At 45.2% G+C, this 27320-nt stretch overlaps 2 protein-coding genes across 50 annotated transcripts in view; both read right to left on the reverse strand.

Moving 5' to 3' along the window:
* CFAP53 (cilia and flagella associated protein 53) overlaps positions 1 to 10104 on the reverse strand; it is a 27239-nt gene extending 17135 nt beyond the window's left edge. Inside the window, exons 1-3 of the mRNA XM_019721721.3 lie at positions 9971 to 10104; positions 5823 to 6052; positions 5163 to 5336 (exon numbers count right to left, since the gene is read on the reverse strand). Of these exons, the coding sequence (XP_019577280.3) occupies positions 5163 to 5336; positions 5823 to 6052; positions 9971 to 10039 (473 nt within the window). The 5' untranslated portion in view covers positions 10040 to 10104. The remainder of the gene's footprint in view (positions 1 to 5162; positions 5337 to 5822; positions 6053 to 9970) is intronic.
* On the reverse strand, positions 8161 to 26512 carry LOC109441331 (methyl-CpG-binding domain protein 1). 49 transcript variants are annotated; one of them, XM_019721595.3, is made up of 17 exons: positions 26312 to 26463; positions 24980 to 25114; positions 21634 to 21748; positions 21369 to 21535; positions 21200 to 21282; positions 20988 to 21028; positions 20462 to 20608; positions 20235 to 20363; positions 19980 to 20054; positions 19742 to 19858; positions 19591 to 19659; positions 18822 to 18989; positions 18189 to 18488; positions 17958 to 18095; positions 17505 to 17630; positions 17357 to 17418; positions 8161 to 11390 (listed from the first exon to the last, which is right to left on the reverse strand). In XM_019721595.3, the coding sequence occupies exons 2-17, from the start codon at positions 25087 to 25089 to the stop codon at positions 11318 to 11320; spliced, it is 1920 nt and encodes a 639-aa protein (XP_019577154.1). In that variant the 5' UTR covers positions 25090 to 25114; positions 26312 to 26463; the 3' UTR covers positions 8161 to 11317. The 49 variants fall into 49 exon arrangements, with proteins under 49 accessions (XP_019577154.1, XP_019577222.1, XP_074196096.1 ...); XM_074339973.1 differs by lacking the exon at positions 8161 to 11390 and adding an exon at positions 12199 to 13136 and having other exon boundaries at positions 17958 to 18050; positions 26312 to 26469; XM_019721558.2 differs by lacking the exon at positions 8161 to 11390 and adding an exon at positions 12199 to 13136.
* Positions 26513 to 27320: the final 808 nt, after the last annotated feature.

Here is a 27320-nt window from a genome sequence, read left to right on the forward strand (position 1 = left end):
ATGGCACTCAGGAATATATTTTAGAAATATGTGCCCCATACTACCTACCCAATGTCCAATAAATAATTGTTGTTTTATTTGTTATATAGCCATGCTTATTAGCAACATAAATGATAACCAGCAGTTATTCATATTCTGCGGATGGCTCAAAAAGACAACAGAAACTGAAATTGCTAGGTTATCAACAAACAAAACAAAACACTTTAACATTGAAAAATAAATTCATCTGTCTGAAATTCATCAGTGAAATTCTGTAAGAATAGACCATGATAATTTATTAAAGTCCTTCCCAATCCTATGATTCATACTCTAGGAAAGTTATTCAAATAATGAAAATGTAAAGCCTAAGAATAACAAGTATGGCTTATGACATTTTTGCCTTTAAAAAAAACAACAACCTCTTTTTTCCTAATTACAAAACTAATACATGTTCATTGCAGAAAAACTTGAAAATATAGAAAAATATGAAGACACTAAAAATACTTACTCACACTACCACGAGGTAGTTAGTCTATTAGCACGTTAGTGTAGTTTTTCCCAGTCTTGTGTGTGTGCGCATTTTTACTAGAATTGGGGTTATTCTGCATGACTATATATCTATATCAATATCTCCTTGTATCTTAATTTTTCTACCTAACATTATATTGGGAATGTTTCCTCATGAAATACTCTTTAAAATAATTCTTACCTTCAAAACTTTATTATACTTTACGAAGCTGTGTAATATAGGAGGGAGCCTATAAATATATGATAGTTCATTTAAACATTTCCCTATTTGATGAACATATGTGTTTATTTCTGACTTTTATTATAATGCCACAATGAATCTACTTAAATGTAGTTCTTTCTGCTTATCTCTGATGATTCCCTTCCTAATATAAAATCAGAGTACAAAAACATTGTTAAGGCAGTTTGTGATGCACGCTGCCAAGACAGCCTGTCAACACTATAGGAAGGTGCCCATATCACGTATTTCTTTAGATCAGCAGGTCTTCAAACTATTTTGATTATGTATCCATTCCAGTAAAAAAAATTCTAAGTACGTACAAATATGACTATTGTTTACACATTATTCAGTTATTACCATAACATAAATTATTAAATATACGCAAAAATAAAAATTAAAGAGATGAGATAAAAAATGAACATCAATTATTTTCCCCTATAAAGCTCTCTCACTGTCCCACTTTGTAGAGTCTCGTGAATTCTTTTCACGTTCTGAGAACGCCCAGGGGTTAATTCTATGCCAATACACTCCCCACTTCTTCCCTCCCCTCCTCCCAGACCAGACTAGTTAAATCAGAATATCTGGGGGTAGGACCCAAGAATCTGCATTTTTTTAAGAGTGTCTCAGGAGGCTCTGGCAAGCAGCCATGTGTAAGAACCTCTGATTGAAGGCAACGTTCATAAACATCAAGTCTTCCTGGTTCTAAATCAAATTCAGTACCAAGAAGCTGAAGTTTGCGAATGGGCTCAATAAAGAACTTTTGATGAAAGTTCCTATATCCTAATGATTTACCTACTCACTTGACCTTAGGAACCTTTCATTTAAGGATGCTCACTTTTATCTATAGATTGATAGAACAGCTATCTATTTTAATGATAATAATCATTGATAAGAGAAAACCTTTTTGTTTGTGAGTGCTTTACATGGTACTTTCGCACATAAAATCTTATTTCATCCTCACAAATATAACTTAGATGTAATAGCAAATATCTGCAATTTGTATGCACAACTCCCTGCAATAGCTTCCTTCTCCTTTGGGCCTCTACTACGAGCAGTTAGGGCAGTCTATATGATTAATAGCAACTTCACGGCAGACAGAGACAGAAGATGGCAAAAACTTTGTCTCTGAACCATGTTTTGATCACTCCATGACTGGTTTTGCAGCTTTCTCACACTTGTTGACCTTTGGATTTCTCACCTATTCAAATTTCATGTGCTGTGAAAAATGAACTCTTGTGTTTCTTCTGTATTCTACCAGACTTTAACTCAAAGTTTACATTTTACTTTATCTTGGGCCATTCTGTTACTGAATCTAGAGTAACATGACGCACAACCTACCCCACTCATACTTGGGGTGACCTGATAGGGTAAGTGACATTTGTTCTTTGTTTCGCCAATCAATAAAAGTACCATCCTTCTCAATGCTTCAAAAAAAAAAAAAAATTAAAGAGAAAAGAACACTTCCAAACTAATTTTACAAGGCCAGTGTTACAAGGCCAGACATGAACACAAGACATGAAAATTACAGGCCAATGCAGAACAGAAATGCAAAAAATCCTCAATCAAATACTAGCAAGCTGAATTTAGCAGCACATTAAAAGGGTCATAAACCATGAGTGAGTGGGATTTATCCCTGGAATACAAGGATGGTTCAACATATGCAAGTCAATAAATGTGATACACCACATTAACAGAAGGAAAAATAAAAATTATATGATCATCTCAATAGATGTAGAAAAAGCATTTGATAAATTTATGATAAAAACTTTCAACAAATTAGGTATATAAGGAATGTAGTTCGACACAATGAAGTCCATATATGACAAGCCCACAGCTAACATCATGCTTGACAGTGTAAAATTGAAGGCTTTTTCTTCTAAAATCAGAACAAGACAAGGGTGCCTACTCTTTCCACTTTTTTCAACATAGTACTAGAAGTCCTAGACAGATAAATTAGGTAAGAAAAATAAATAAAAGGCATCCAAAATGGAAAGGAAGAAGGAAAATTGTATGTTTGGGGATTACAGGATCGTATATATATAAAACCCAAAGACTCCAAAAAAAAACACAAAAAACTGTTAGAAGTAATCAGTAATTCAGTTAAATTGCAGGATACAAAATCAATATACAGAAACCAGTTGCATTTCTATAAACTAAAAACAAACTATCTGAAAGAGAAATTTAAAAAACAATCCCATTTGCAATAGCATCAAAAACAATAAAATACTTAGGAATAAATTTAACTGGAGGTTAAAGATCTGTACGCTGAAAACTGTAAGACACTGAGGAAAGAAATTGAAGAAACAAATAAATGGAAATATATCCTTTGTGCTTGCATTGGAAAAATTAAATTTGCTAAAATGTCCATACTATACAAGTGATCTACAGATTCAATGCAATCTTTATTGAAATTTCAATGACATTTTTCACAGAAATAGAAAAACAATCCTAAAATTTAGATGAACCACAAAAGACCCTAAATACCCAAAACAATCTTGAGAAAGAAGAACAAAGGTGGAGGAATCACAAATTTGATTTCAAACTACATTACAAAGCTATAGTAATCAAAACAGCGTGGTACTGGCATAAAAACAGACCACTGGAACAGAATAGAGGGCCCACAAATAAACCCATGCATATGTGGTCAAATAATCTTTTACAAAGTGGACAAAAACACAAAATGGGGAAAGGATTGTCTCTTCAATAAATATTCTTGGGAAAACTGGTATTCACATACACACACACAAAAAATGAAACTGGACCCCTATACACACAGTTTATAAAAATTAACTCAAATTGGATCAAAGAATTAAACATAAGACTTGAAACTGTAAAACACATAGAAAACAGGGGGGAAAAACTCGACATTCGTCTTGACAATGATTTTTTGGATGACACCCAAAGCACAAACAACAAAAGCAAAAACAAGTGGGACTACAAGCTAAAAAGCTTCTGCTCAGCATAAAAAACCATCAACAAAATAAAAACCTGGGGTAGCCGGATGGCTCAGTTGGTTAGAGCACGAGATCTGAACAACAGGGTTGCCGGTTCGATTCCCACATGGGCCAGTGAGCTGTGCCCTCTACAACTAGATTGAAGACAACGAGCTGCCACTGAGCTGCCGGAGGGGCAGCTGGATGGCTGAGTAAGTTGGAGCGTGAGCTCTCAACACCAAGGTTGTGGGTTCAATTCCCACATGAGATGGTGGGCTGTGCCCCCTGCAACTAAGATTGAAAACAGCGACTGGACTTGGGAGCTGAGCTGCGCCCTCCACAACTAGATTGAAGGACAACGGCTTGGAGCTGATGGGCCCTAGAGAAACACACTGTTCCCAAATATTCCCCAATAAAAATTTTTTTAAAAAAATGAAAAGGCAACCTAAGGAATGGAAGAAAATATTTACAAACCATCAATCAGATAAGGGGTTAATAGCTAAAACATATAAGAAACTCATTCAACTCAATAGCAAAAGAACAAATAATCCAATTAAAAAGTGAGCAAAGGTCTTCAATAGACATTTTTCCAAGAAGACATACAAAGGGCCAGCAAGTACATGAAAAGATGCTCAACATCACTAATCACAAGGGAAATGTAAATCAAAACCACAATGAGATATCACTTCATACCTGTCAGGATGGCTATTATCAAAAAGACGACAAATGTTGGCAATGGAGAAAAGGAAAATCTGTACACTGTTGGTGGGAATGTAATTTGGTACAGCCGTTATGAAAAACAGTATGGAGGTTCTTCAAAAAATTAAAAATAATGTTCCCATATGATCCAACAATTTCACTTCTGGGTATATAGCCAAAGCAAAAAAAATTAGTATGTTGCTATCTGCAGTCCCGTGTTCACTGCAGTATTATTCACAATAGCCAAAATTTGGAACTAACCTATGTGTTCACTGATGTATGAATGGATAAATAAAATTGTTTTACATATATATAATCAAATATTATTCAGCATAGCATAAAAAGAAGGAAATCTTGCCATTTGAGACCACATGAATGAACGTGGAGGGCATTATGCTAAGCGAAATAAGCCAGACAGAGAAAGACAAATACAGTATGATTTCACTTACTAAAATCTAAAAAAAAAATTAAATAAAAAAGTCGAACATAGAGAAACAAAGTGTAGAATGCTGGTTCCCAGGGTATAGGGGATGAGGGAAATGGGGAGATGTTGATCAAAGAATACAAACTTTTACTTATAAGATGTATGAGGAAGTTCTGGGGATCGAATATAGTATGGTGACCACAAGCAATAATACTGTACTATATACTTGAAATTTGTTAAAAGAGTAAATCTGAAGTGTTCTTACCACAAAACAAAAAACCCCCAGTGCCTACATTTTACAATAATGTCAATTAGCATTCCTAACATTTTCAGTACACCAACTTCAGTTTCTGTGTGTGTGTTTTTCTGAATTCATTACCTGAATTGCTGGTCTAGCTTTTCAGCCACAAAAGCCTTTCTTTCTTCTTCTTTCTTCTCTTTTAATAATCTGGTTTTATCTTTCATTCTATTTTTTTTCTCTTCAACTGTTTCTTCTTTCAATTGCATTTCCGTAAAATACTCATTTTCTTCTGATGCCAAAAGTTCACGTAGCCTGAAACAAAATGGAAAAAAAAAACAAAAAACTGTAATGCCACATGCACCATTTTACTAATTGATTTTTATTTTGTTAAATTTGATTTCAGAAGTATGCTTAGTCATAAATGTTGTAAGAAGGAAGAGATCATTGCAGTCTTCCATAAAATAAAACGACTTGCCATGTAAAGCAATAAAAAGACTGACCTGTGCCATAGTTTATTTGATCACATACAGATGAGATGTGTAAATGTATATCTTCAACAAAAGAAGAAAAATGAGCAGATTTTAATTAAAGAAACAAAATATGAAACAATTATTCTTTTGCTATCATAATACAGGTTTATCACAAGTAAAATATAAATAAGCAACAGCTATTGATTTGGTAGGAATATGAATATCTCAGCCACGATTCTTACTCTTAAAATTCACTTGATTTTTGATTGGTCAGTCTCAAGTTTTAGAGACTATTTCACAGTCTGGGCATCAGGTCTGTGAGCCTTACTTATTGCGTCTTTCTTCAGTGTTGATGATAAACCCTTGCATGGCATCCTTGACTCTTGCTTTCACAAGACTATCCATAAACTTGCGGTCATTGTGCTGTTGCCACTCAACTTTCAAGCGCTCCCGCTCCATTGACTTAATGGAATCCAAAACAGCATGATGTTTCTGATAGTTGCGTCGGATTCTTTCCAGATGTTTCTCAGTCCCATGGCCTTGAGGAGGCTTGGCTCTCTGAAAACAAATTACAGCTATCACTTATGATAGAGCTGAAATCAATAGCATATTTTCAATTAATCATGACCTCCACCAATACTCATACTAAATAAAACCTGGTATATGGCACTACCACATCCTGCTACACCTGCAAACAGCTTAAGTGGCTACGGTGTAACCTGTTTGATTCTTTGAGCCTATACCTAAGATGGCATTAAATTAGTCTCAAATATTTCTCAAGTGCTGTTGGAGCAAATGTTCATAGAATTCTAAAGTAAAAAATTTGAATGGTACTCTAAAGATGATCTAGTCACACAAGAGACATTAAGTGATTTGCCCAAGCTGCTTCAAATAGTTAGGGCAGACCTGAATAGAACACGAATTAGAAGTCTTCTAATTCCTAACCTTTATCTTGCCAGCCAGTATCCCATGGTTTCTCAGGGGTAAGCAACAGTTACCACCATAAATATTTTCAGTTAAGAGACGCTGCTATCTAAGTACAGTTGACCCTTGAACAACATGGAGGGTTAGGAACACCAACCCCTATGCAGTCAAAAGTCCACGTATAGTTTTGACTCCCCCCCAAATTAAGCTATTCTTCAGTATCTGCAGATGATTGGTTCCAGGACCTGCCCCCCCAGATACCAAAATCTGCAGATGCTCATCTGTATAAAACGGTGTAGGTCCATGCATACAGTTGGCCCTCTGCAACGCTGGACTCCCGCCTATAAAACCAGTACAGGCATTTATTGAAAAAATCCATGTATCAGTGGACCCAGGCAATTCCAACCCGTGTTGCTCAAGGGTCAACTGTATATAGGATATACATAAAAAGAGTTGTGAGAAGAACAGAAGAAAGAGAGGGAGAGAGGAGGCATAGAAGGAGAAAATATGGGGACAAAAATAAGAACTAGAGGTAGAACTTTATTTCTATTTCTATTGTGCCCAGAAGTTGAATGCAAGTATTGTGATCCTGACATTCTGGATAACTTGAAATTCTGTAAATATGTTCGTTTTATATGAACATCTACTAAGAAGTTGGAAATGCATACACCATTTTGAATGCATATTGGTATTTAATAAAATCACATGGACTATATCTTTTTCATTTCTGTATTACAAGCATAACGCTTACCACTATCAGAGTCTCGATTGGCGGGGAGAGGAGGCAAAATGGAGGGAAGGGGAAGGAAAGGAAAGAAGAATGAAAAAGTGTTTCTGGGTGGGCTTGCTGCAATTTCTGCTCCTCCTAGGGCCACCATGGAATCCATGGTCTTCAGCTTTGTATTTCCAGCCAGTTTTATCAAGTCACCTTTCGGTGAGTAGTGAGAGTCTGGGGTTCTGATTCATAGGAACAAAACTCAACTCATATGGCAGAGACAATCTGATCATTTACACTTAACATCACTGTCAGGGTTACCAGAACACTAGGGTTGGGTCTTGGCAAAGGAGTCACCAGGGGAAAGAAAACCGACATTTAAAGATAGCTTAATAAAAAGACCCAGGGTTCAGGCTACACATGTAACTACCTAGATTTAGTAGAACAAGATAAGGCAGGGCTGAGTTGGGGAGAGATGATGATGTTGGGGTCCTATCATGGGAAGTAGCTAATCTTTATCAAAATTAGAGTCTGGAGCCAGTTAACAAAGTACTTTTCTCTAATACGTATAGCATTTTATGAATTCAGTGACAACACAGCAGAGCAGGGTCAAGAATGCACCTTAGGCGGGATAAACACAGGAACTCGGGCTCCTGTTAGACGTATGGGCTGAGAACAGGAACCAAGCAACAAGGTTGTCTCATCAGGGCAAGAACCAGGTTCTGAGGTACATTTTGACTGAAGATGGGAATGGGGTTAGAGGTGGAGACACAGTAGCAGTAGCCCGGGGCTCAGGAAGCCCTGTAAGGCTCGGGGCATCCTGTGCAGGACGCTGTGGTCAGGAAGGACCCAGTCTCTAGATGAGTAAGGTATGACCTGGAGTTGTCTAACAAGGTGATGCCAATCCAGGCACAGTCTTGGCATTAGTCAAAACTGCACTGTTCAATAGAAATATAATGTAAAACAGATCTGTAATTTCACATTTTCTAGTAGCTGTGTTTTAAAAAGCAAAAAGAAACAGGGAAAATTAATTTTAGTAATATATTTTATTTAACCAATATATCCAAACATATCATCTCAACATGGGACTAGGCATATTTCAAGTGCTCAAAAGCTATGTGTGGACACTGAGCTCTAAACCATGCTAACGGCAGGAGAACAAAGAATTTTATAAATACCTTATATTTTAAGTCACTGAAGGCTTTTGTTACTGTAACATGTCAAATTGTCGTTTCTAGCATTACAGTTTACAGTTAATGTCTTAGAGAACAATGTCTTACATCCTAGGTTTGATTCTGACCTCTACCCCTCTACCCATGATCAAAATAAATGTCCTTCTAAAACTATTTTGAGAAGTAACTGGGTCTCTAGGAGGCACTCACCAAATAGCGGCTTGTTTTGCTTCTCCATTCCTTCAGATGTGACATCTTTTATTGCTTCCTCCTGGAGGAGTTGTTTAGCACCCAAGTCTCATCTCTGGTGGCTTTTATTATTCCTCTCCCACCACAACTCTGCAATCTCGAACATCTACACTTCTTATCACACTGACATCCGAGATGCACGGACTCTGACCTGTTCCTTTTTATTCTTCTATAAGCTCAAAGTATTAAATAGGCCTACTTCTCTGGTTTGGTGGTCATTTGGTGGAATAGAAATCCATACTGGTTCCCAATACAAATAATGGCACCTGACCAATGGCACCAGCCCCTGAGCTCTGTCTGGATACTGAACCCAAAGGAGATCAGTTTCTGTCCCTCGTGAACTCTATCTGTAATTACCACCTTGACTCCTACAGTCTGTAGAAGCCTCCTGTGTACTGATTTCCAGACCCAGACCCTACAGTCCTTGGATCTAGAGAAGAGTGAGCAGGTCTATAAATTAATTGAGAATTGCTATGTGCACCATGGAGCATAAACGTGTATCCTTCATTACCCCTGACCTTTCTCCCATAAAGTGCCATCACAGACAATACAGCACATCATTATCTATGGTTAACCTTTAATGGTTTTATGCATGAGAGTAGTTTCTGCAATTAGATGATACGCGAGTCAAAGGCAGGGATCAGACTTCCATTGAAGGGTAAACCTCCCAAGGTCATTGTATTCACCCTTTTATCTCCCACAGTGCTGTGCACACAGCAGGTACTCAAGTAATACCCCTGTAATTGCTAATTACACGTGGACTAGCCTGTAGATACAAAGGAATCCAGGTGCATGGACCAAGTGTCTGAGGTCCTGAGCAGGACCAATCAAATTCTGCGGCAGGCAGCATTCGCCCAGCCTTACAGGCCACAAACGATCCTATTTCCATCCAGGCCTACAAGGACACTTGTTAGTTTGCACACTTCTTGAGTTAGCACAGGAGGGGCTCTATAACCACTCATACTTCACAGCCCAATCCGCCTTCCACAGATAATTTTCCTAGGGGTGCAGGACCAGCCCAAGATCATTAAACTTAATCACCACCAGCTCAGACCCCAGATTTCCTTCCTGCTACATGCCCGATCACCCTTTTTGTGACACACACTCCACATCGCATGGCGACAACTTTTCAGGTATCTCGGAGACTGAAAACCCACAAGATCCCAAGTGGTGATTCTCCATATAAAGAATCTACATATTATAAATGACGCAAGGGATTTGGGGAGTGGGGGAGGGATGGAGTACGGGAGCTAGATGAGCAATCTTATCCTTCCTTCCTCTAAAATCCAACCCACCGCGTCAGGCACCTGCTCCCCTGAGAGAGCCCGGGCTGGGGGCCAGGTTGGGCTCAGCTAGGCCTGGAGTGCGGGAGGATGCAGAAAGCGGTAGGATCCCGCACACACATCTTGTGCTTACCACGATCACCACTTTGGGAGTGGGACCCTTAACCTCCCGCTGTACGATGCCAAACCGCTGGCTGTACATTTTCAAGCCCCTCGTGATGGGGGCGGTGTTCGCTGGGGTTCCCCAACCGTGGCAACCGGCCGGACCAGCTTCCGCGACGCAGAAGTCTGGTTGCCATGGAGCGCCTCGCAGGGCGATGGGCAGGTGGGTGGAGCGGAAGTTGGTCCCGTTACCATGGTGACCATAGACGCCGGCACTCGCGATTTCCTCTTGAAGGGGAGAAGCTGAGTCTGCGCGGTCTTCACCCCGCCCTTGGCCAGGCCTCCGGCCGGCCTCGCCCCCTTTCTCTAGGGTTCATCAGAACAGCAGAAAAAAGCCTCCTTTACCAGAAGTCGAAGATCTAATTACATTCCAACTGACTGCTATTTATATCCTGTAATCAGTCTAAAAACATGAGAAAGGTTAGTGGACATTTTGTGGAAGGTTCAATTTTGTGGACATCGCTGTTAATCTTGATGATGCAAATCACAGGACCACCTTGTATTTGTGTAGTTCTTTACAGTAATCTGCAAGGTATTTTCACACATAAAACGTTTGGGCCCCATGAATATCTTATAGGGCTGACAGAACAGCAGAGCGGGTGTTATCCTTATATTACAGCTAAGACAAGGCTGAGAGAGCCTAACTGCCTTGTCTGCCTACCCAACCAGTAATGATAAATCTATTATTAATAAAACCTTACTGTACAGGGCAGGAACCAGGGCTTAGATTCAGGGTACCCTAGGATGGGGGCAGATCAGATGAGCTGGTAGTACAGTGACACGACTGGCTGGGCACAATAAAAACCAAGTCTGAGTCAAGGGTCACAGTGGACCAGGACAGGACACGGGGATCAAAAGTGCAGATAATCGGGCCCGAGAATCTGGATTCCAGGCAGGGAACTTAGAAGGGGCCCTCAGCACTGATGGAGACCACAGTGGTACTTACAGCCGAGAGCACACTGGTGGTTAATACCTAAAAGCCAATTAAGAATGACACTTTGGTACTCTCATTCTAAATTAGGGGCAGACATAGAACAATAGTATAGAGCACAGAAAGAAAATCAGTACCTAGTCAGTCACTGTCATGTAACAATAACCAAAGTACAACTATTGTACACACCATCTTAAGGCTGCAATTTACTGTAAATTAGCATTCCTTAATCATTTGTAATCCACCCACTTCGGATTTTGTATATGGTACGTTTCTAGCTTTGGATTCCATTTCCTGAATTGCTGGATCAGCTTTTCAGCCACAAAATAATGTCTCTTTCTTCTCTTTTAATAATCTTTTAATAATGCTCTCATTGTCTTTTTTCTCCTATAATGCTTCTTCTTTCAACTGCAGTTCAGTAAAATACTCATTTTCATTGACTGCTAAGAGTTTATGTAGCCTGAAACAAAGAAAGAAAGAAAGAAATTAGATGATGGTCTCGGTTCACTGGACAGAGTCCCGAGGGCGTTTCCTTGATCTCCACGTCCCACGGGTGCCTGGCCTACCGGTTGGTCTGGGTGGAACCACCCGACACCACACCCTTGAGGAGGAAAGGAGGCAATGAAAACGCCCTCAAGCAGGCGCGGAGGTTTGGGAGAAGCAGCTGAGATTAAGGGGCACCAGTAGGGCATCCCCGAGGTCATACAGCCTGGAGGGTCCTGTCGAAATGAGTTTTGGTGACGGGGGAAACCGTCCCTTGTGAGGGGAAACCCGGCTGTCCTGCGTCAGTCCAGAGCTCGTGGTTCCGCGCCCTCTCTGGGAGAGCTCCGTAATTTAACTCCCGCTAGGTTTGGCCTGTTTTACCACTTTGTGAAGGGGAGTCGACTTCCCTTCGGGCCGCACAGGAACAGACATCTGGAAACCTTGCAACCACGCCCCTGGACCGCCCAGGCCAGGGGTGAGGGGCTGTCCCCCAAGCCCAGGCGGGATGACCCCCGGCGCCCTCTGGTGGGCCTATTCCGAGGGCGGAGGGGCCGGGCTCCGCGCTCGGTGAACCTGGGCCTTCAGCCAGACGGAGGCCAACCCGCGCCCCCCCCAACCCCTGCCCCGTCGGAGGCCTTAGGTGATTTGCCCACGGTTGCTGGACAGAACCTGACCTTTGTCTTGCCACCCACTATCCCACTTTCTCAGATGCAGTCAACACTCTTACCATCATTACATTCCCCAAAGCAACACTAAATATATGAATCAGTAAATGGGACAATAAATCATTTAAAAATAATTTTAAAATAGAACAGCTTAGAGACAGAAACTATTTATATTATTTCCAATTCCTATCGTGCCCCAGCAAGGTTCACACAAGGGCTGTCCTCCAGATAGTTCCCTGAATTCTGTATTTTCACCATTAAATTCCATGATAGAGTTGGAAATCCATTCACCATTTGTAGTACATATTGATGTATTTAATAAAACTGCATGGACTATATCTTTCTCATTTCTGTATCCCAGTATTAAGTTCAGTGTCTACTATGGGCCAGGTGCTCAGTACTTGAATGACCAAAAAGAGCCAAGATCAATGTTTTAATGAGTGGGCTTGACACAATTTCTGTACTTGCTGGAGTCACCATGAAACCCATGGTCTTCAGCTTTGCATTTCCAGCAATGTGGCTTTATCAAGTTATCCTCACGTGAATAGAGAGATCCTTGGAAGCGGATTCATGGCAGAGTGGTTTTGTACTTTTGTACTGTCACCTTGACGAGTCTGTTTCCCAGGACTCCCTTCCCCATATGCTTCCGGTTGGGCCACAGGAAACATTTTACATAATAGTTGGAGGGCAGAAGTGAAGCAGCAGCAGTTTTTACACTTGGAAGGGTGGTGCAGGGGCACCAGGCACTGTTACAGTTCACACGTGGTCATCTATCTGCTGGCTCGCCGCCTTGGTGTGGGGCAAGCCATGCCTGCAACCGTGCCACCTTCCCCGGGATCTTCCTGCAGCTTTTGATTCCCAGGCCAGATGCCTATTTAACTCCGTGATGAACGGCACCAGCTTCGCCTGCAGGACACCCACATCATCGAAGCTGGAGGTGGCGTGCGACTGACATGGGTTCCAGGCCATCCTCGGGGATTCCGGCTGGTGCTTGCGGGCGCCAATGTGTCCTCGGTCTCCCACACTTTACATCCATCTTCCTTTCCCGACTGCCTGCCCTGTAGACTTCAAGCTCCAGCATTAGATGCAAAGACAACAGCCTTACAGAGACTGTTTAACCAGCTCCCACAATTGCATATGATCAAATCCCTATAATAAACTCCTTAAATAATATACATATACACGTATAAATATATATATATACACAAATCTTTATATTAGTGGTGCTGCTTTTCTAATTGTATCCTGATACACATGGTAACCAGACTCTTATCTCATGAGTCAGAATACCAATCAAATAAATTTCATTGTAAAAATTATCGGAATACTAGGGTTGGGTAGTTGGATCTTGGGGGGAGCAAAAACAATAGCAGAAAATTATCCGGTCAACTCTGGATGAAGTAGGTAGGATGAAGCAAAGCAAGGGGCAGAGGAGGGGGGCAGGGGGCTGTATCATGAGTTACAGTAGAGAAATGGCTAATCTACATCTGAATTATGTCAAATTGCAGGGCTGGGAACTGGAGTAAAGCAAGGGAGGCACATAGGCTACAAAATTTAAGGAGGCACACACTTAGTCCCAGCCCTGTAAGGCTGGCTAAGCAATGGATCCCAAGTCTAATCACTTTTAGCACGATGCAAAGAACTGGAAAGTGAGACGGTGAGCCAAGACTGGCCCTTTGACAGGCCTTGAAGCAGGAACTCAAGACTCCTAGTCAACAGGGTTGAGAACAGAAACCAAGCACAAAGGTCATCAAGGGTCAGGGGACACAAGTTGTCAGGGAAGATGAGCCAGGCTGGGAGCTTTATGTCTAAAGACTGCTTTGGCGGAGGAGGAAGAATGAGGTAAACAAGCAAAAAACATGACTAGTTGGGAAGGACGACCTTTAGGGTCTGAGGAATCCTATGTAACATCCGAGGCCTGGAAAGAACCCAGTATCTGGATACACAGATGCTCTGACACGGTGACCCCGCCCACACAGCCCTGGTACTCCTTAAGCCATGCTAGAGGCAACAGTGTAAGGGATTTGTTATAAGACTTAATCTATCTTGTTTTCAGGGTCACTGGAAACTTCTGTTACTGTATTATTACACATTACTGAATATAGGACTACAGTTTACAGGTTAGTGGCTTAAAGAACAAGGCTTTTACAACCTGGGTTTGATTCTCGGCTCTATCAATACTAGCTGTTTGACACTGGACAAGTTATTTGAATCAGTTTTCCCATCTGCAAAATGGGCAAACTCAGTATCTTCCTAAAAGGACTGTTTAGAGGAATAAACTGTATCCATAGGAAGAACTCACCAAACAGCAGTTCCTTTCCTTCTTTATTCACGTTACATTTTCAATTGCTGTCTCCCAGTTACTTAGAGACACTGCCAGGTCTCACCCAAAAGCCATTTACTATTTAAGAAGATGGCTTGTTTAGGTTATTTGTGGCGGCTCTAGTTCTAGCCCCAGCCCCAAGCCCAGTTCTTCCACCCCTAACATCCAAACTTCTTATCACACTCAGGCTTCTGAGATTTGCACCAGTTGGAGAAGACACCAGCTTCCTCCTCTCTCTCCCTTTCTGCTTACTTCATCTATAAGCTTCAAGTACTCAACAGGCCTGGCGCTCTGGTTTGGTCGTAGGTTTTTCCAGTTCCTACGACTCCTACACAAGCCCTGGCCATCGCTCTCTGGTCCAGCCTGAGCACATCAGTGTTGTCTCTCATAGAGCCGGTCTCTATGTATCACCTTGAATCCTAGTCTGCAGAAGCCTCCAGTCTACTGGTTTCTAGTTCCAGGTTTTTTAAGGTCCTTGGACCTAGGGAAGAGGGAGCAGTTCTGTATGTTGAATGAGGTTTGCTACGTGCAAAATGGAGCATCACAAAACCATTTCCTACTATTTTGTGTCGGCCATCCATTTCCCCTTAACTATTTCTTCTCTCTTCTCTCTTCTAAAATCTTCCATTACAAACAACATAGCACATCATTACCTTCTGCTATATGTAATGATTTCTCGTACATGGGGAAGTTGACTCCCTACTTAGATTTTAAGCTCCCTGAAGGCAGGAAACCTGTGTCTCCTGAAGGATAAACCTTCTACAGTCATTGTATTCACCACTGTATTTCCCACACTGCAGTGTATCCAGCACAGATTCAATCAGTATGAGGTCTGACAATTAAGTTCGCGAACTTGCAACCTTGCTAAAAATGGCAGCATTGTACAAACAGCTCGGTAAGGTTTCATAACCTTGGGATATCTGTGTCTCACAGCTGTGTTCTTGTTGATGTGTGGCGGTGTCTTGCTGAATGGAGCTCACTATTGTGGTTGCATGTTTTTGGGTGTCGTCGTGAAAAAGTGTGTGAGCTTATATCAGAGCTACAAACAAACATTAAATTTCTTGTTAAACTTGTCAAAGGTGGAAGTGAAATCAGGGACATGTTAGTCCTAGTTTATGGGGAGAATGCCATGAAGGAAACAGCAGTGTACAAATGGATTAAACGTTTTCCTGAGGGGAGAGAACGCATCATGATGAAGAGAGGTCAGGGCAGCCAGTAACGAGCAGAACTGACGAAAACATTGCAAAAGTTCATTGAATTGTGCATCACAATTATCCGCTGACTGTGAAAAGCATAGCAGACGAAGCAAACATCGATAGAGAACAGGTAGGAAAATCTTAACTGAAAATCGTGGCATGAGAAAGGTGTGTGCAAAAATGGTCCCAAAGGAGTTCACCAATGAACAAAAGCAAAGGAGAGTCGAAGTTTGCCAAGACCTTTTTGAGAGACAAGACGATGTTTTGGGCCGTGTTATCACTGGTGATGAAACACGGGTGTACCAATACGACCCTGAAACAAATCGTCAAAGTGCGCAATGGAAGTCAGCCAATTTTCCATGACCAAAAATGTTCTGTCGGTCCAAATCAAGAGTCCAAACAATGTTGCTAACCTTTTTTGATATCAGAGGGATTTTTCATCATGACTTTGTACCAACTGGACAAAAAGTTAACCGAGTTTATAATTTGGAAGTGCTGAAAAGGCTGCATGAAAAAGTTAGATGAAATTGACCTGAACTTTTCACCAACAATTCATGGCTCTTGCATCACGACAATGCACCAGCTCACACGGCACTGTCTGTGAGGGAGTTTTTAGCCAGTAAACAAATCACTATATATTGGAACACCCTCCCTACTCACCTGACCTGGCCCCCAATGACTTCTTTCTTTACCCAAAGATAAAGGAAATACTGAAAGGAAGACATTTTCATGACATTCAGGACATCAAGGGTAATACAACCACAGCTCTGATGGCCATTCCAGAAAAAAGTTCCAAAATTGCTTTGAAGGGTGGACTAGGAACTGGCGTCGGTGCATCGCTTCCCAAGGGGAGTACTTCGAAGGTGACCGTAGTGATATTCAGCAATAAGGTATGTAGCACTTTTTCTAGGATAAGTTCGCGACCTTAGTTGCCAGAGCTCATCCCTCTGTAATCGCCCAAATACAGATGGAGGAGTTTCTGGCCTACAGAAGTTAGTCTGCAGGAACAAAGGAACCCAGGTACTGCAGCCAGTAGTTTCTGTTGCCTGTCTAGGGCTCTGTAGGGCTTGTCAACGTCCTGCACGAAGCAGCATTTCCCTGTCCTCCTCCCACCATCCCAGTCCTCACAGGCACCTATCCTTCATCCTATTGCCAAGCCTACATGGACAGTTCTGCACAGCAGCTGAAACTGTTAATAACCTCTCAAAAGGCTCAAGAAAAACAGCGTAACCCCCTCCACAGAGGATACTCCAGAAGGTACAGGACTAGACCAAGACCACAGAGTTGCATGTGGCCCGAGATCACAGAGCCATCTCAGGACTCAGAGCTCCTGCCCATCCGCCACTGCCCAGCCCACCTGGTCATCTCTTGGAGACTCCAAATGTATTAAAGTCCCCAAAAGATGATTCTTTGAGTAAGAATTTGAATGTTAATTCTGACCCCTGCTGGTTTTTCTTAGGGAGATGGGCACCAGGTTTCCTTCCTTTCTCTTCCTCATCTCACCACACTGCACGGAGTGCTCTCCCTGGACTCCACCCCCCGCCGGCCCCCTTTCAGCTCCCTACCAGGGAGCCCTGACCTGGACCTCAGGGAACCTCTGGGTCCTCCACAGACCTCCCCACTGACCACTATCAGCGCAGTGCTGTGGGGCCTCACCTCCTACTACAGCACGCCAAACTGCTGGCTGTCCTTTCAAAATTCAGGGCCCACGTCTGACCGGCACCCACCCCACCTCCACCCCTCACTGTGTGGGGCACACCTTGGCAACCAGACTGCTGTGTCCCGGAGGCGGGTTCCACCCAGGCTGAAAATCTCCGTGATCTGGGGAAGAATTAACATTATGGGTCAACATGACTGGTGGGGCTAAAGCAGGGTCAGGGCAGGGTGATGTGTCCCCCAGCACTGACCACTGGCGTGCCAACCCCTGCTGCCTCCTCCTCTGGGGCCGAATCAGAGGCTGAGTCATCCTTGCTCTTCTCCTCCTCAGGGTCAGGTGGCTCTTGCTTCACAAGTGGCAGGCCTGGGTCTAATGCCTGAGGAAGGTGGGAAACGGGCAACAGTCAGAAAGGCAGGGTTGGCCCGAGGAAAGGGTCTCTATTAGCCAACCTGTCACTGTGCTGACAAATCCCACTTGTCACACTTCAGCACAGAAAAACTGTTTGTCTACAAACCTTTCCCATTCCTCACAGGTTTCCATTTTTCTGTTAGCTGGGCAGCAATGCAGGCAAAGCTAGCTGCCTGGGGAAGGTGGGGTAATTCTGTGGAGAGGCTGCAATCAGCACGCCTATTGCTCTGCTCAAAGGACCACCATCTTGGCTCACCATCACTCTGCTCACAGATCACCCATCACTGACCCCCACCTTGCTGGGGCAGCCAGGCAGCAATACGGGAGAAGTCAGGATGGCTGTGCCCGGTGTCCATTCTTCCTGGGCATCCACCTTCTCTTGCTTCACCTGGGGTAAGGCCACAACCCAACTCAGGCCAGGGCACTGCGCCTCCTGTGTGAAGGAGGATTGCAGTAGACTTGGTCCCAGCTTTCTGGCACAAGGCTGGGTATGGCTGAGAAGGGCAGGATAAGATGGGGTCCTCACCTGCAACAGGGCTTCTGTGGAAGCTGGGGCAGGTCCAGGTACCTGCACAGGACTGCTTGCACCCTCCCGTAAAAACACAAGGTCAGTGCCAGGTGGGGGCAACACAAAACCACCGCCAGCTTCCTGCTTCATTGGAGTCTGGACATGTTCTGGTGGGGCTGTGGACACAGCCAACGGGGGCTTCAGGGTATGGCCCAGGAGGGGCCGTCGAGTTGAGCCAGGCCTCTTTCGACGAGGGTAAGTTGGGGGCGGCCCTGCCCCATCCTCAGACCCTGCCCAGACACTGGGCAGCAGACGCTTCTGTAAGGAAAGGCTGAATGTCATGGCCACCTGGTGCAATGCCCCAACCACACCATCCTGCCCTGATCGACATGTCTGCTGATCCCCCATTACTACCAGCACAGAATCTGCTTCTATACGAGTTCCTCATCACGGAGACTACCAGTCACCTGTTAGCAATACCACCCAGATTCCTCATTTACCTCAGTATGATGTCTGCTAATGCTTGGCCAAAACCATGTGGGAGACCCACTGGCCTGCCCCACCCACCTACCAGGCCTGCCCACCACTCCCAGGCACTGGGGGACCTGGCCCAACTTATCCCGCCCAACTGATCCTTCCTGCCCCACCCACCATGGCAAACTGCAGGCATTGGCGCCAACGACACTTCTGGCGCTTCTGGTTGCTGCCCCCGAATTTGGGCTTGTCACAGCAGAAGTCACAGTGGCCACAGTCCATCCGCCGCAGGCAGGCTGCACAGGCCCCACACTTACGATTCTGCCGGCGGTTTGTGTAGGGCTGCTGGGGGACAAGGAGAATGGGGGTGCTGTCACTAGGACTATTACAGCGCCGGTCCGCTGCTCCTCCACTAGCCCCATCAGAGGAAACTGGCTACACCCTAGTCTTAGCCTGACTCCCACTAGCCTCACCGTCTGCTAGTCCCACATCAGGTACTGTCACGGCACTGGAGGGCCCTCGATACTGTTAGGGTTGTGGCTGCTTCAACAGTGTCCATCACTATCTGCTAGTCCCCCACTGGCTCCCAAGACAATGTCTAACCCCGCCCCCCCACCCCCCCACCCCGCCTCCAGCAGCATCTTGTTGACCCTCTATCAGCTCCCATCACCACACCTGCTGTGTCTACTCATCCTATGTCAACTCCGGTCACGGTGCCAGCTTTTCCTTTTAGCCCCACCAGTGTCAGTTCATGTGACATTAGGTACTGTCAGCGCACCTGTTGATCCAGTATTAGTCCCTCCCCCATTGTCTGCTTATTCCATACTAGCACCCACTACTGTGCCTTGCTGTTCCCCTATTAGGCCCGTTGCAGGATCTGCCTCTTTGGGCTTAACCAAGTGCCCTGGGAGAGTCTAGATAGTCCAGGTATGATGGGGCCACTCACTAGCTCGTCCTCGTCTACACAGTAATAGATGAACTCGGCAGGTGGCGAGGGGGCCAGGGCTCTGGGGTGCTGCAGAGGCAAATGGGGTGGGTCAGGGTAGGTACTGGGTAAGGTAAGGGTTGTGCCTTCCCCCTGCCCACTAGGGCCTCACCAGCTCTGGGGACTCTGGAGGCTGCGATGGGGGAAGTGGAGGCAGAGTCTGGGTTCGGGGACGCCACCGGGCAGTCAACTTGGAGTCGCAGCCTCCCCTGCGGCGGCTACGTTTACCCTAGGAGAAACCAAGAGTAGTTTAGGCTTGGTCGCATCAGGCAGACACAGAGCCCTCCCCGCCCAGGAGTGCAGAAAGCATGCGTGGGACAGAGAGGCAGAGTATGGGACGGGGCACTCACAGCAGGGGGAGCCACAGCTAAGGGAGGGCGTCGTTGACATCGCTGATGGTGGCGACGGAGGCGATGGGCAAGGTGCTGGCAGACAGGGGCAGGTAGGTGAGGCCAGAGAGGTGAGCGTTGGGTCGGGGAGAAAAGAAGACATGAGGTGGGCAAGGCCAAGTTGGGAGGAAGCAGCAGCAGCAACAAGTTTAATAGCAGAATAAGCTCTGTCCCAGCCCTGGCCCCACCAGCACTGGCCCCTCCAGCCTAACTCACCCGTAGGCAGCGCCGCTGGACGCACCTCCACTGGCGCCTAAGACCAGGGCGGGGAGGGCGGAGGCAGACTCGGCAATGGCCACAGTCCTCTCGGGTCTGACAGCCCCGGCACACTCCACACCCTCGGCTCTGTGAGGGGTGAGGGGCAGAGGCATGATGCACGGGGCCAGGGCTATGAGGGCCAGAGGCCAGGTGAGCCTTGGGCCCACTCCACCTGCCCAACTCACCTTTTCCACGATCCGGAGGCACCGTCTCTGCTCACATTTGCAGAACAGCCCCGAGGCCACATCATGGGGCAGCTGCAGAAGGCAGGTGGAGCAGGCCCCGCAGTCCTCCGTGACCTGGCAGGCTGCACACTCCCCGCAGCCCACACGCTGCCAGGAAGGGGTGAGGCAAGGTCACAGGCCCAAGCAGTAACTCTAGGAGCACAGCCCCTCAAGTGCCTGCTGACCCTACATTAGCTTCCGTCACCATGTCTGCCAGTACCCCATTTGCCTCATCGCTGTATCTGATAATTACTGGTCAGCCACCATCACTGAGGACTTCACAATGTCTATGGTCCACTGTTAACCTCACCTCTGTGTCTCCTAACACCCCATTAACTCCTATTACTGTCTCCTGATCGCGGCCAGTTCCCTGCAAAACGCCTCTGACGCCCTATGGATCCATCACCGTTCCGTCAGACCCTCCCCTAGCCACCATCACATCCGGCTGCCACCGCACACCTGTGAAGAAGAGGCAGGTCGTGCTTACCTTAAACATCCTCTGCTCCCGGTTGAAAGCAATTCTCTGTGCTGGGTGGAAGGAGAGGTAAGAAGAGAAGTGGAAAAGGGAACGTCAGATGCCGACCTCATCCACCACCTCTGCCCCGACAGCCATCATTCGACCTCGAGCCCTCCACCAATGTCCTCGTCGGACACCGGCCTGCTCCGGCTCCTACCACCCGTGCCCTGGGAGCCACTCACCTCGGCAGTCCTTGCACAACGTCTTGAGCCGCTGCCTTCGGGTACCATCTCCTGAGAAGCTGATTCCACAGTTCTCACAGTACCTGGGATTGGAAACATGGGTGTAGTCCCTGAGTGTACCCCCACCCACAATCCTCACCCGCTTGGTCAACTCTAAGCCAACACTCACCCAGGCGCAGGGAGAGAAGCCGGGGCTGTGTCCGTGTCAGCCTTGGTCTCAACTCTTGGGGCCTCCTTCTTGTCCTCACTTTTTTGGGATCCAACCTGACATTTCGGAGCCTTGACTGGCCTCGAAGGCTTCTTCCGCTTCTTGCTGGGGACAGGCAAGGACCGGGCCTGGAGATGAGAGCAAGGGCAGAAAGAATGTAGGTCAGTGGGAGGGAGTTGGGTGGCTCAGCCACCCCTACACCCATGTACCCCACATTGTGTAGTACCTTGGGGGCTGGATAGCAAAGGATGCCTTGTTTGAAGTCGAAGAGAGTGAGGTCGCACGCAGGGCCCAGGTATCGGGTCAGCTCAACTTTGCTTCGGATCCTGTCTCCTGTGGGGCTAGGGGTGGGCCAGGATGGGTTGGTACCCAAGTGGTGCCATTGCCTCTCCACCCACACAACCTCCCCACTGGGTTAGCAAACAGGCCTGCAGGGCTGGTGGAATATAGGAGATAGCCTGGGATAGGCCTGCGAGCTCTGACCAGGCCCTACCCCAACTAACCATGAATAGCAAAAAAATTTAAGATGTATAAATGCCAGCAAGTATACAAACGTTAATAAATAACATAAGTGTAAATGAATATGTCTGTGCTTATAACACATATTACTAATGGTATTCTGTATCAGTGAAAATAAACACAAATATATTAAATAACATGTATATATGTCAATTTTGCATGCTAAATATACAAACAAGAAAACTTACGTAAGAAACAAGTGTTTAAAAACATACATATAAAAATGTACATATAAACATACAAAGAAACAAATGTATAATCAAATAATCGTAACTACATACAAAATAAAGTATAAGTAACTAATGTCGAGACAATACTCCACAGATCCCTTGTACCGTGTTTCCTGAAAATAAGACCTAGCCGGACCATCAGCTCTAATGCATCTTTTGGAGCAAAAATTAATATAAGACCCAGTCTTATTTTAACATAAGACCGGGTGTATAATATCACATAATATAATATAATATAACATCTAGTCTTATATTAATTTTTGCTCCAAAAGAGGCATTAGAGCTGATGGTATGGCAGGTTTTATTTTCAGGGAAACACGGTACTTCTGCATGTCTTGCAAGAGAAGCAATGAATGTCCTTTGCTACTATTTTTTCAAAGATGTTTATACAGCAAACAACCCTAGAAGTTAAGAGAAAGGGTCTCCTTCCAGAGAAAAGGGAAAACATCCTTACTGTCCTAACATTATAGACTGGATTCCTTAAGCTCGGGGTTCCTTTCCCACAATACAACCCAGTTACAGGGACAGGTATGCTAGTTAGCCCTCTTCATGTGACCCTGTGGGAATTGGCATTCTGGGAACCCACACAAAAATTATGATATTCTGGATACTGTTATTGCTATGAGTAATAAATTGTCTTTCATCCCTGACCCAGGAATCTCGTATCTCCTACCAGCATCCACTAAACTGACACTTGTTATCTCAACCTAAGTAGGGTAAAAATCTCAGATTCTCTACAATTCTTGATAATTGCACTTACATTTATAAATGTTGAACGTTTATACAAGTTGTAAATATGTGAATAAATGTACAACTAAATATAAATGTAATTGTATTTGTAATGTTATTATATTCCTCCAGGAAAACAGCAACTTAGACACAAAAAAAAATCATGAAGAGTGTAGAAAATTTAATAACTAGTATATCACTAGTATATCTTTTTTTTATTATTAATTTCAGGTGTACAAAGCAACGTAATAGTTAAACATTTACACTCCTCACAAAGTGATAAGCCCCCTCCACAAGCTACTACTCCTTTGACATCTTTTTTTTTTTTTTTAAAGGAGGGCGCAGCTCACAGTGGCCCATGCGGGGATGGAACAGCAACCCCTGACATCTTATATAACTGTTATAACACCATTGACTATCTTCCTTATGCTATTCTCCACCTCATGTATATCTATCTATCTATCTATCTATCTATCTATCTATCTATCTATCTATCTATCTATATATACACACACACACACGTACAGTTTACATACAATATTATCCTACTTTAGCTTTACTTGTACATCACATTGATCAGGCATCTACAGTATGAAGTGATCCCCTTGATATGTCCAGTGCCCATCTGGCACCTTACATAATCTTTACATTGTTGATTATATTCCCCATACTGTATTTCATATCCCCATGACTATATTGTGTCTACTAATTTGCTCTTTCTAATCCCTTCACCTTCTTCCCCATCCCCTCCCTCACTAATACATCTTAAAATAACTTAAGTCCTTAAGTGTAAATTGTTTATAAACACGTATGTTTGTGTATTTATAGTTGAATTCCATTATTTATCGTAGTTATGTTCTATAAAGTCATCTGGAACCCTGAATTAGTGAATACAGAACCACTGTTCCTTGTGGAACTACAGGTTAGGTTCCTACAAGCCTCTACTCACAACATTCTTGTAAACTAATCCTATGTAACATTGTTTTTTGTGTGTTTCTGTTTAAAGGACACCCTATTTAATATCTTCTTCTTACAAATAATGAACTGCACGGCTTTGACTGATTTAAAGCCAGAAGCTTTGCAGGCCATCTGCATTATACAGATTTCTTTGCCAACGTCCTTATAAAACAAGCCAGCACTGAAAATCTACTCTTCTACCCAACCCTTTTCCCATGTAGCACTTCGCAGGTATTTTTAAAAAATCTTCAGCACTCTTGATTTGCAGAACCTGCCTTGCAAGAAAATTTCACATTTTTAACAACGTTATCACCTTTTGAAACCTGTAAGACAGCCAGCACTAGCAGTAATCGGTTTAACATTTTCTTAACCCTGGGTAAGACATGACCATCAATGTCCTTGGATTTCAGGACTCACAGTGCTGTCCACTACACTTTGTATTTGTTCATCATTTCATGGCTCCATGAATTTAGCCACTTTCCCACCTTTTCCTTAGCTTCATCACGTACTACAGATGATGCTTTAGCACTTTCTGGAGGAGACTCACATACAAATTGAAAAGTGTCCTCTTTCTTTTCTAGATGTACCATATTTTTTGATTCATTAACACTGAACTCAGCCAAGAGGACAACTCATACCTGAACGAAGCTGACGCGTATTTAACATGTATTTTCTTCTTATGGCACATCAGACTTCTTGTACTTTAGAACACTAGATAGCACTGCAGCACTAAGTTTTAGGACCATCGTAAACAGCAAAATCAGCAACAAAAAGCACAAAAACTCAAAAAGATTGGTACTAAGTAAACCATGAAAAGGACTTGTTTACAGTACAAGTGCTGAAATAACACAACACTTCGTTCAACCTAAGCTGGGCGTGCGTGCACCAGGCGACTTAAATTTTTTTTGCTGTTCTGTGCATGTCCACGAATGACTATGAAAACACAGCTGAGGAATGACTTTGGGGATACAAACAGATTTTAGTGAGTAGGCAAATTTGCAAATACAGAATCTGCAAGTAATGAGAATCGACTATATATGCATAATTTTAGCTCCACCCATCAATTTAACCACACCCCAATTTTACCCTGCCTAACCAGGCTCAGCCCTGCCTGACTGTCCACAACCCACCCAGTACCTCTGGTAATAGGTGTCTGAGCGTCCACAGGTGGCACCTGACTTGCGGAAAACCTCCCGGCGCTTCCAGCCAGGGCCCAGGGCTGGGCAGTCCAGCCACTCCTCAGCCATGGGGAACACCGGAAGGAGCAGCAGCCTGAAACATGGAGGGGCAATGGGAGAAACTGAAGCTCTAGGAGGTGACATGTTATGCCTCAGGCCACACAAACCACTGGTATCTATTAATACTTGCCCAAGACCTGGGACCTGCCAAAGGCAATTGGCCAACATAAGAAAGAGAAAACCCCCATTCCCACCCAACTCTTCCCTGTCCCAGGCCCAGGAGCTTGACACTCCTCACCCTCGTGACCTGATAGCCCCGTCCTCAACCCAAGGGTCCTCATTCCTCACGCGCAGTGTCCTGATCCTGTTCCTCCCCCATCCTCAGCCTGAGAGGCCATCATTTCTGCCCAATGACAACCTAGGAGGCTCTCACTCTTTCCCTTCATCCTCGCTGTCCTTGGCCCACGAGACATTCTCTGTCTGTCACCTATTGGGCCTCTACTCCTCTCCTTTGTCCCTAAGACCTTCATACTCCCCATCCTCAGCCTGAGAGGCCTCGTCCCTCCCATCCTCAGGCCAAGAGGCTCCCATTCCACACATTCTCAGACTGAGGTCCCGGCACTCTGTCAGTATTCTCATTCCCATTCACTCCCTTCCTTGACCCAGGAGTCCCTAATTTCTCTCTTTCGGCCTTTTAACCCTCCCATTCCTTCCCTGTCTGATGTCCTTTTATCCTGCTATCTCTGCGTTACTACATCGGTTTCCTCTGTGTCCTCTGCCAGAGTCCCCAACTCCTCCATATCCCTGACCTAAATAGCCCCTCATTCCTTCTGTTCCTCAGCTAATATCCTCCCCCCTTGTTTCCCCTGTCAGTGTTCAGACCCATTTCTCCTCGTCCCCATAACAGACCCGTTCCTCCCTTTCAGCATCCCAATGCCCCTATTTCTCCCCGTCATCAGCCTGAGGGCACCTCATTTCTTCCCCTCAGGGTTCTGAACACCTATTTCTCTCCTTAACTTGAAAGGCCCCGATGTCTCCCCTGAGCGCTCGGATCCTCCCCCACTCCTCTCCGTCTTCGTCCAGGATCCCGACACTTCCACTGTCAGCGTTCTGAGCCCCATTTCTCTCCGTCCTCCGTCTAAAATCTACCCATTCCTCCCCTTCAATATTCCGACGCCGCCATTCCTCCCACTCATCGGCCCGAGGGCCCGCTCCGCCAGTGTTCTGGGACTCAATTCTTCCCCATCCTCCGCCTGAGCGCTCTCTACTTCCACCCCCACGACTGTCTCACCAGCTCGGCTTCGGGCCGGTAGCTTCCGCCGCTCTAGATCTGCGGACCCATGACGAGGGTCCCGCCTGTACCCCCCGCCTGGCTCTGCTCCTCTTCCTCTTCTGCTGCAGCTTCCTCTGAAACGGTAGCTGTCGCCGCCGCGGCCGTTCGTTGCCCCCGACACCGGAAATCCGGGGCCCGCCTATCGGGTTCCGCTCCCAGCGAGACGCCTGCGCGCTAATGACCGCCTCTTGCTTGCCCTTAATAGGGAGGATCACGCGCCTGCGTGCTGGGTCCCGCAGCTGCGCGCGCCCCTTGCCAGGACGTGCTGCGCTTGCGCGCTGAGTCCAACTACGGCTCGTGTCTCTATCCGAGGTCCGCGGGCTCGTGTCCCTATCCGAGGTCCGCAGCGCGTGCGCTTCTGTCGTAGTCCACCAGCGCGTTCTCCCCGCTCCGCCCACCTCATTTGCGCCTGCGCTCTCTGGTCCCAACCTGAGGGGGCGTAGAGGGTCGGGGTTGGCCGTGCAATTATTTACCTAAGTGGTCATGTTTAGAGCATTAATTATGACTTTGATAGTTATGTCAGTCACAAAGTGACTGTCATGCCAGAGCATGTGAAAGGCATACCCAGTGAATGGCCTAACCAGATAACCAGAACACCCTATCCAGGCGCAGGGTGGAGTGTGACCATCTGGAAGGCTTTATCCGACAGCAGATGGGTGCACCGCACCCAGGCTTGAGAATAAAAAGAGCTCTCTGAGGGCTCAACATTCAGGCCTCAACTGACAGCCACGTTTGCACTAATCTCAGACGGAGCGCTTGAAGTCTTGCCTCCTGATGGCCTCGCCTGCCCAGCCTGACACCCAACGCTATGCACTCCAGCAACTCGGTGAACAGCGGACTCTCACCCTTCTTTCATAAGACTCTGTTCACCTTGCCTAACCCTATTGCTTGCAAACCTGTGTGACCCTCTTGTGTGAAACTGCTCTACCTCGACCATTGGAGGCTATCCTCTGGCCAAAGCCTCGGT

The sequence above is a fragment of the Rhinolophus sinicus genome, chromosome 4 (genome assembly GCF_057876585.1).
Source record: "Rhinolophus sinicus isolate RSI-liver-muscle chromosome 4, RSI-T2T, whole genome shotgun sequence".
NCBI classification, from domain to species: domain Eukaryota; kingdom Metazoa; phylum Chordata; class Mammalia; order Chiroptera; family Rhinolophidae; genus Rhinolophus; species Rhinolophus sinicus.

Excerpts from the sequence above, each read along its gene's own strand:
- LOC109441331 (XM_019721527.3), bottom strand. The coding sequence starts at position 25,089 with ATGGCTGAGGAGTGGCTGGACTGCCCAGCCCTGGGCCCTGGCTGGAAG. Across the intron at positions 21,283-21,368 it reads GCTTCTCTCCCTGCGCCTGG|GTACTGTGAGAACTGTGGAA; the intron begins GTGAGTGTTGGC and ends TTCCAATCCCAG. Across the intron at positions 21,029-21,199 it reads GTTGTGCAAGGACTGCCGAG|CACAGAGAATTGCTTTCAAC; the intron begins GTGAGTGGCTCC and ends CCTTCCACCCAG.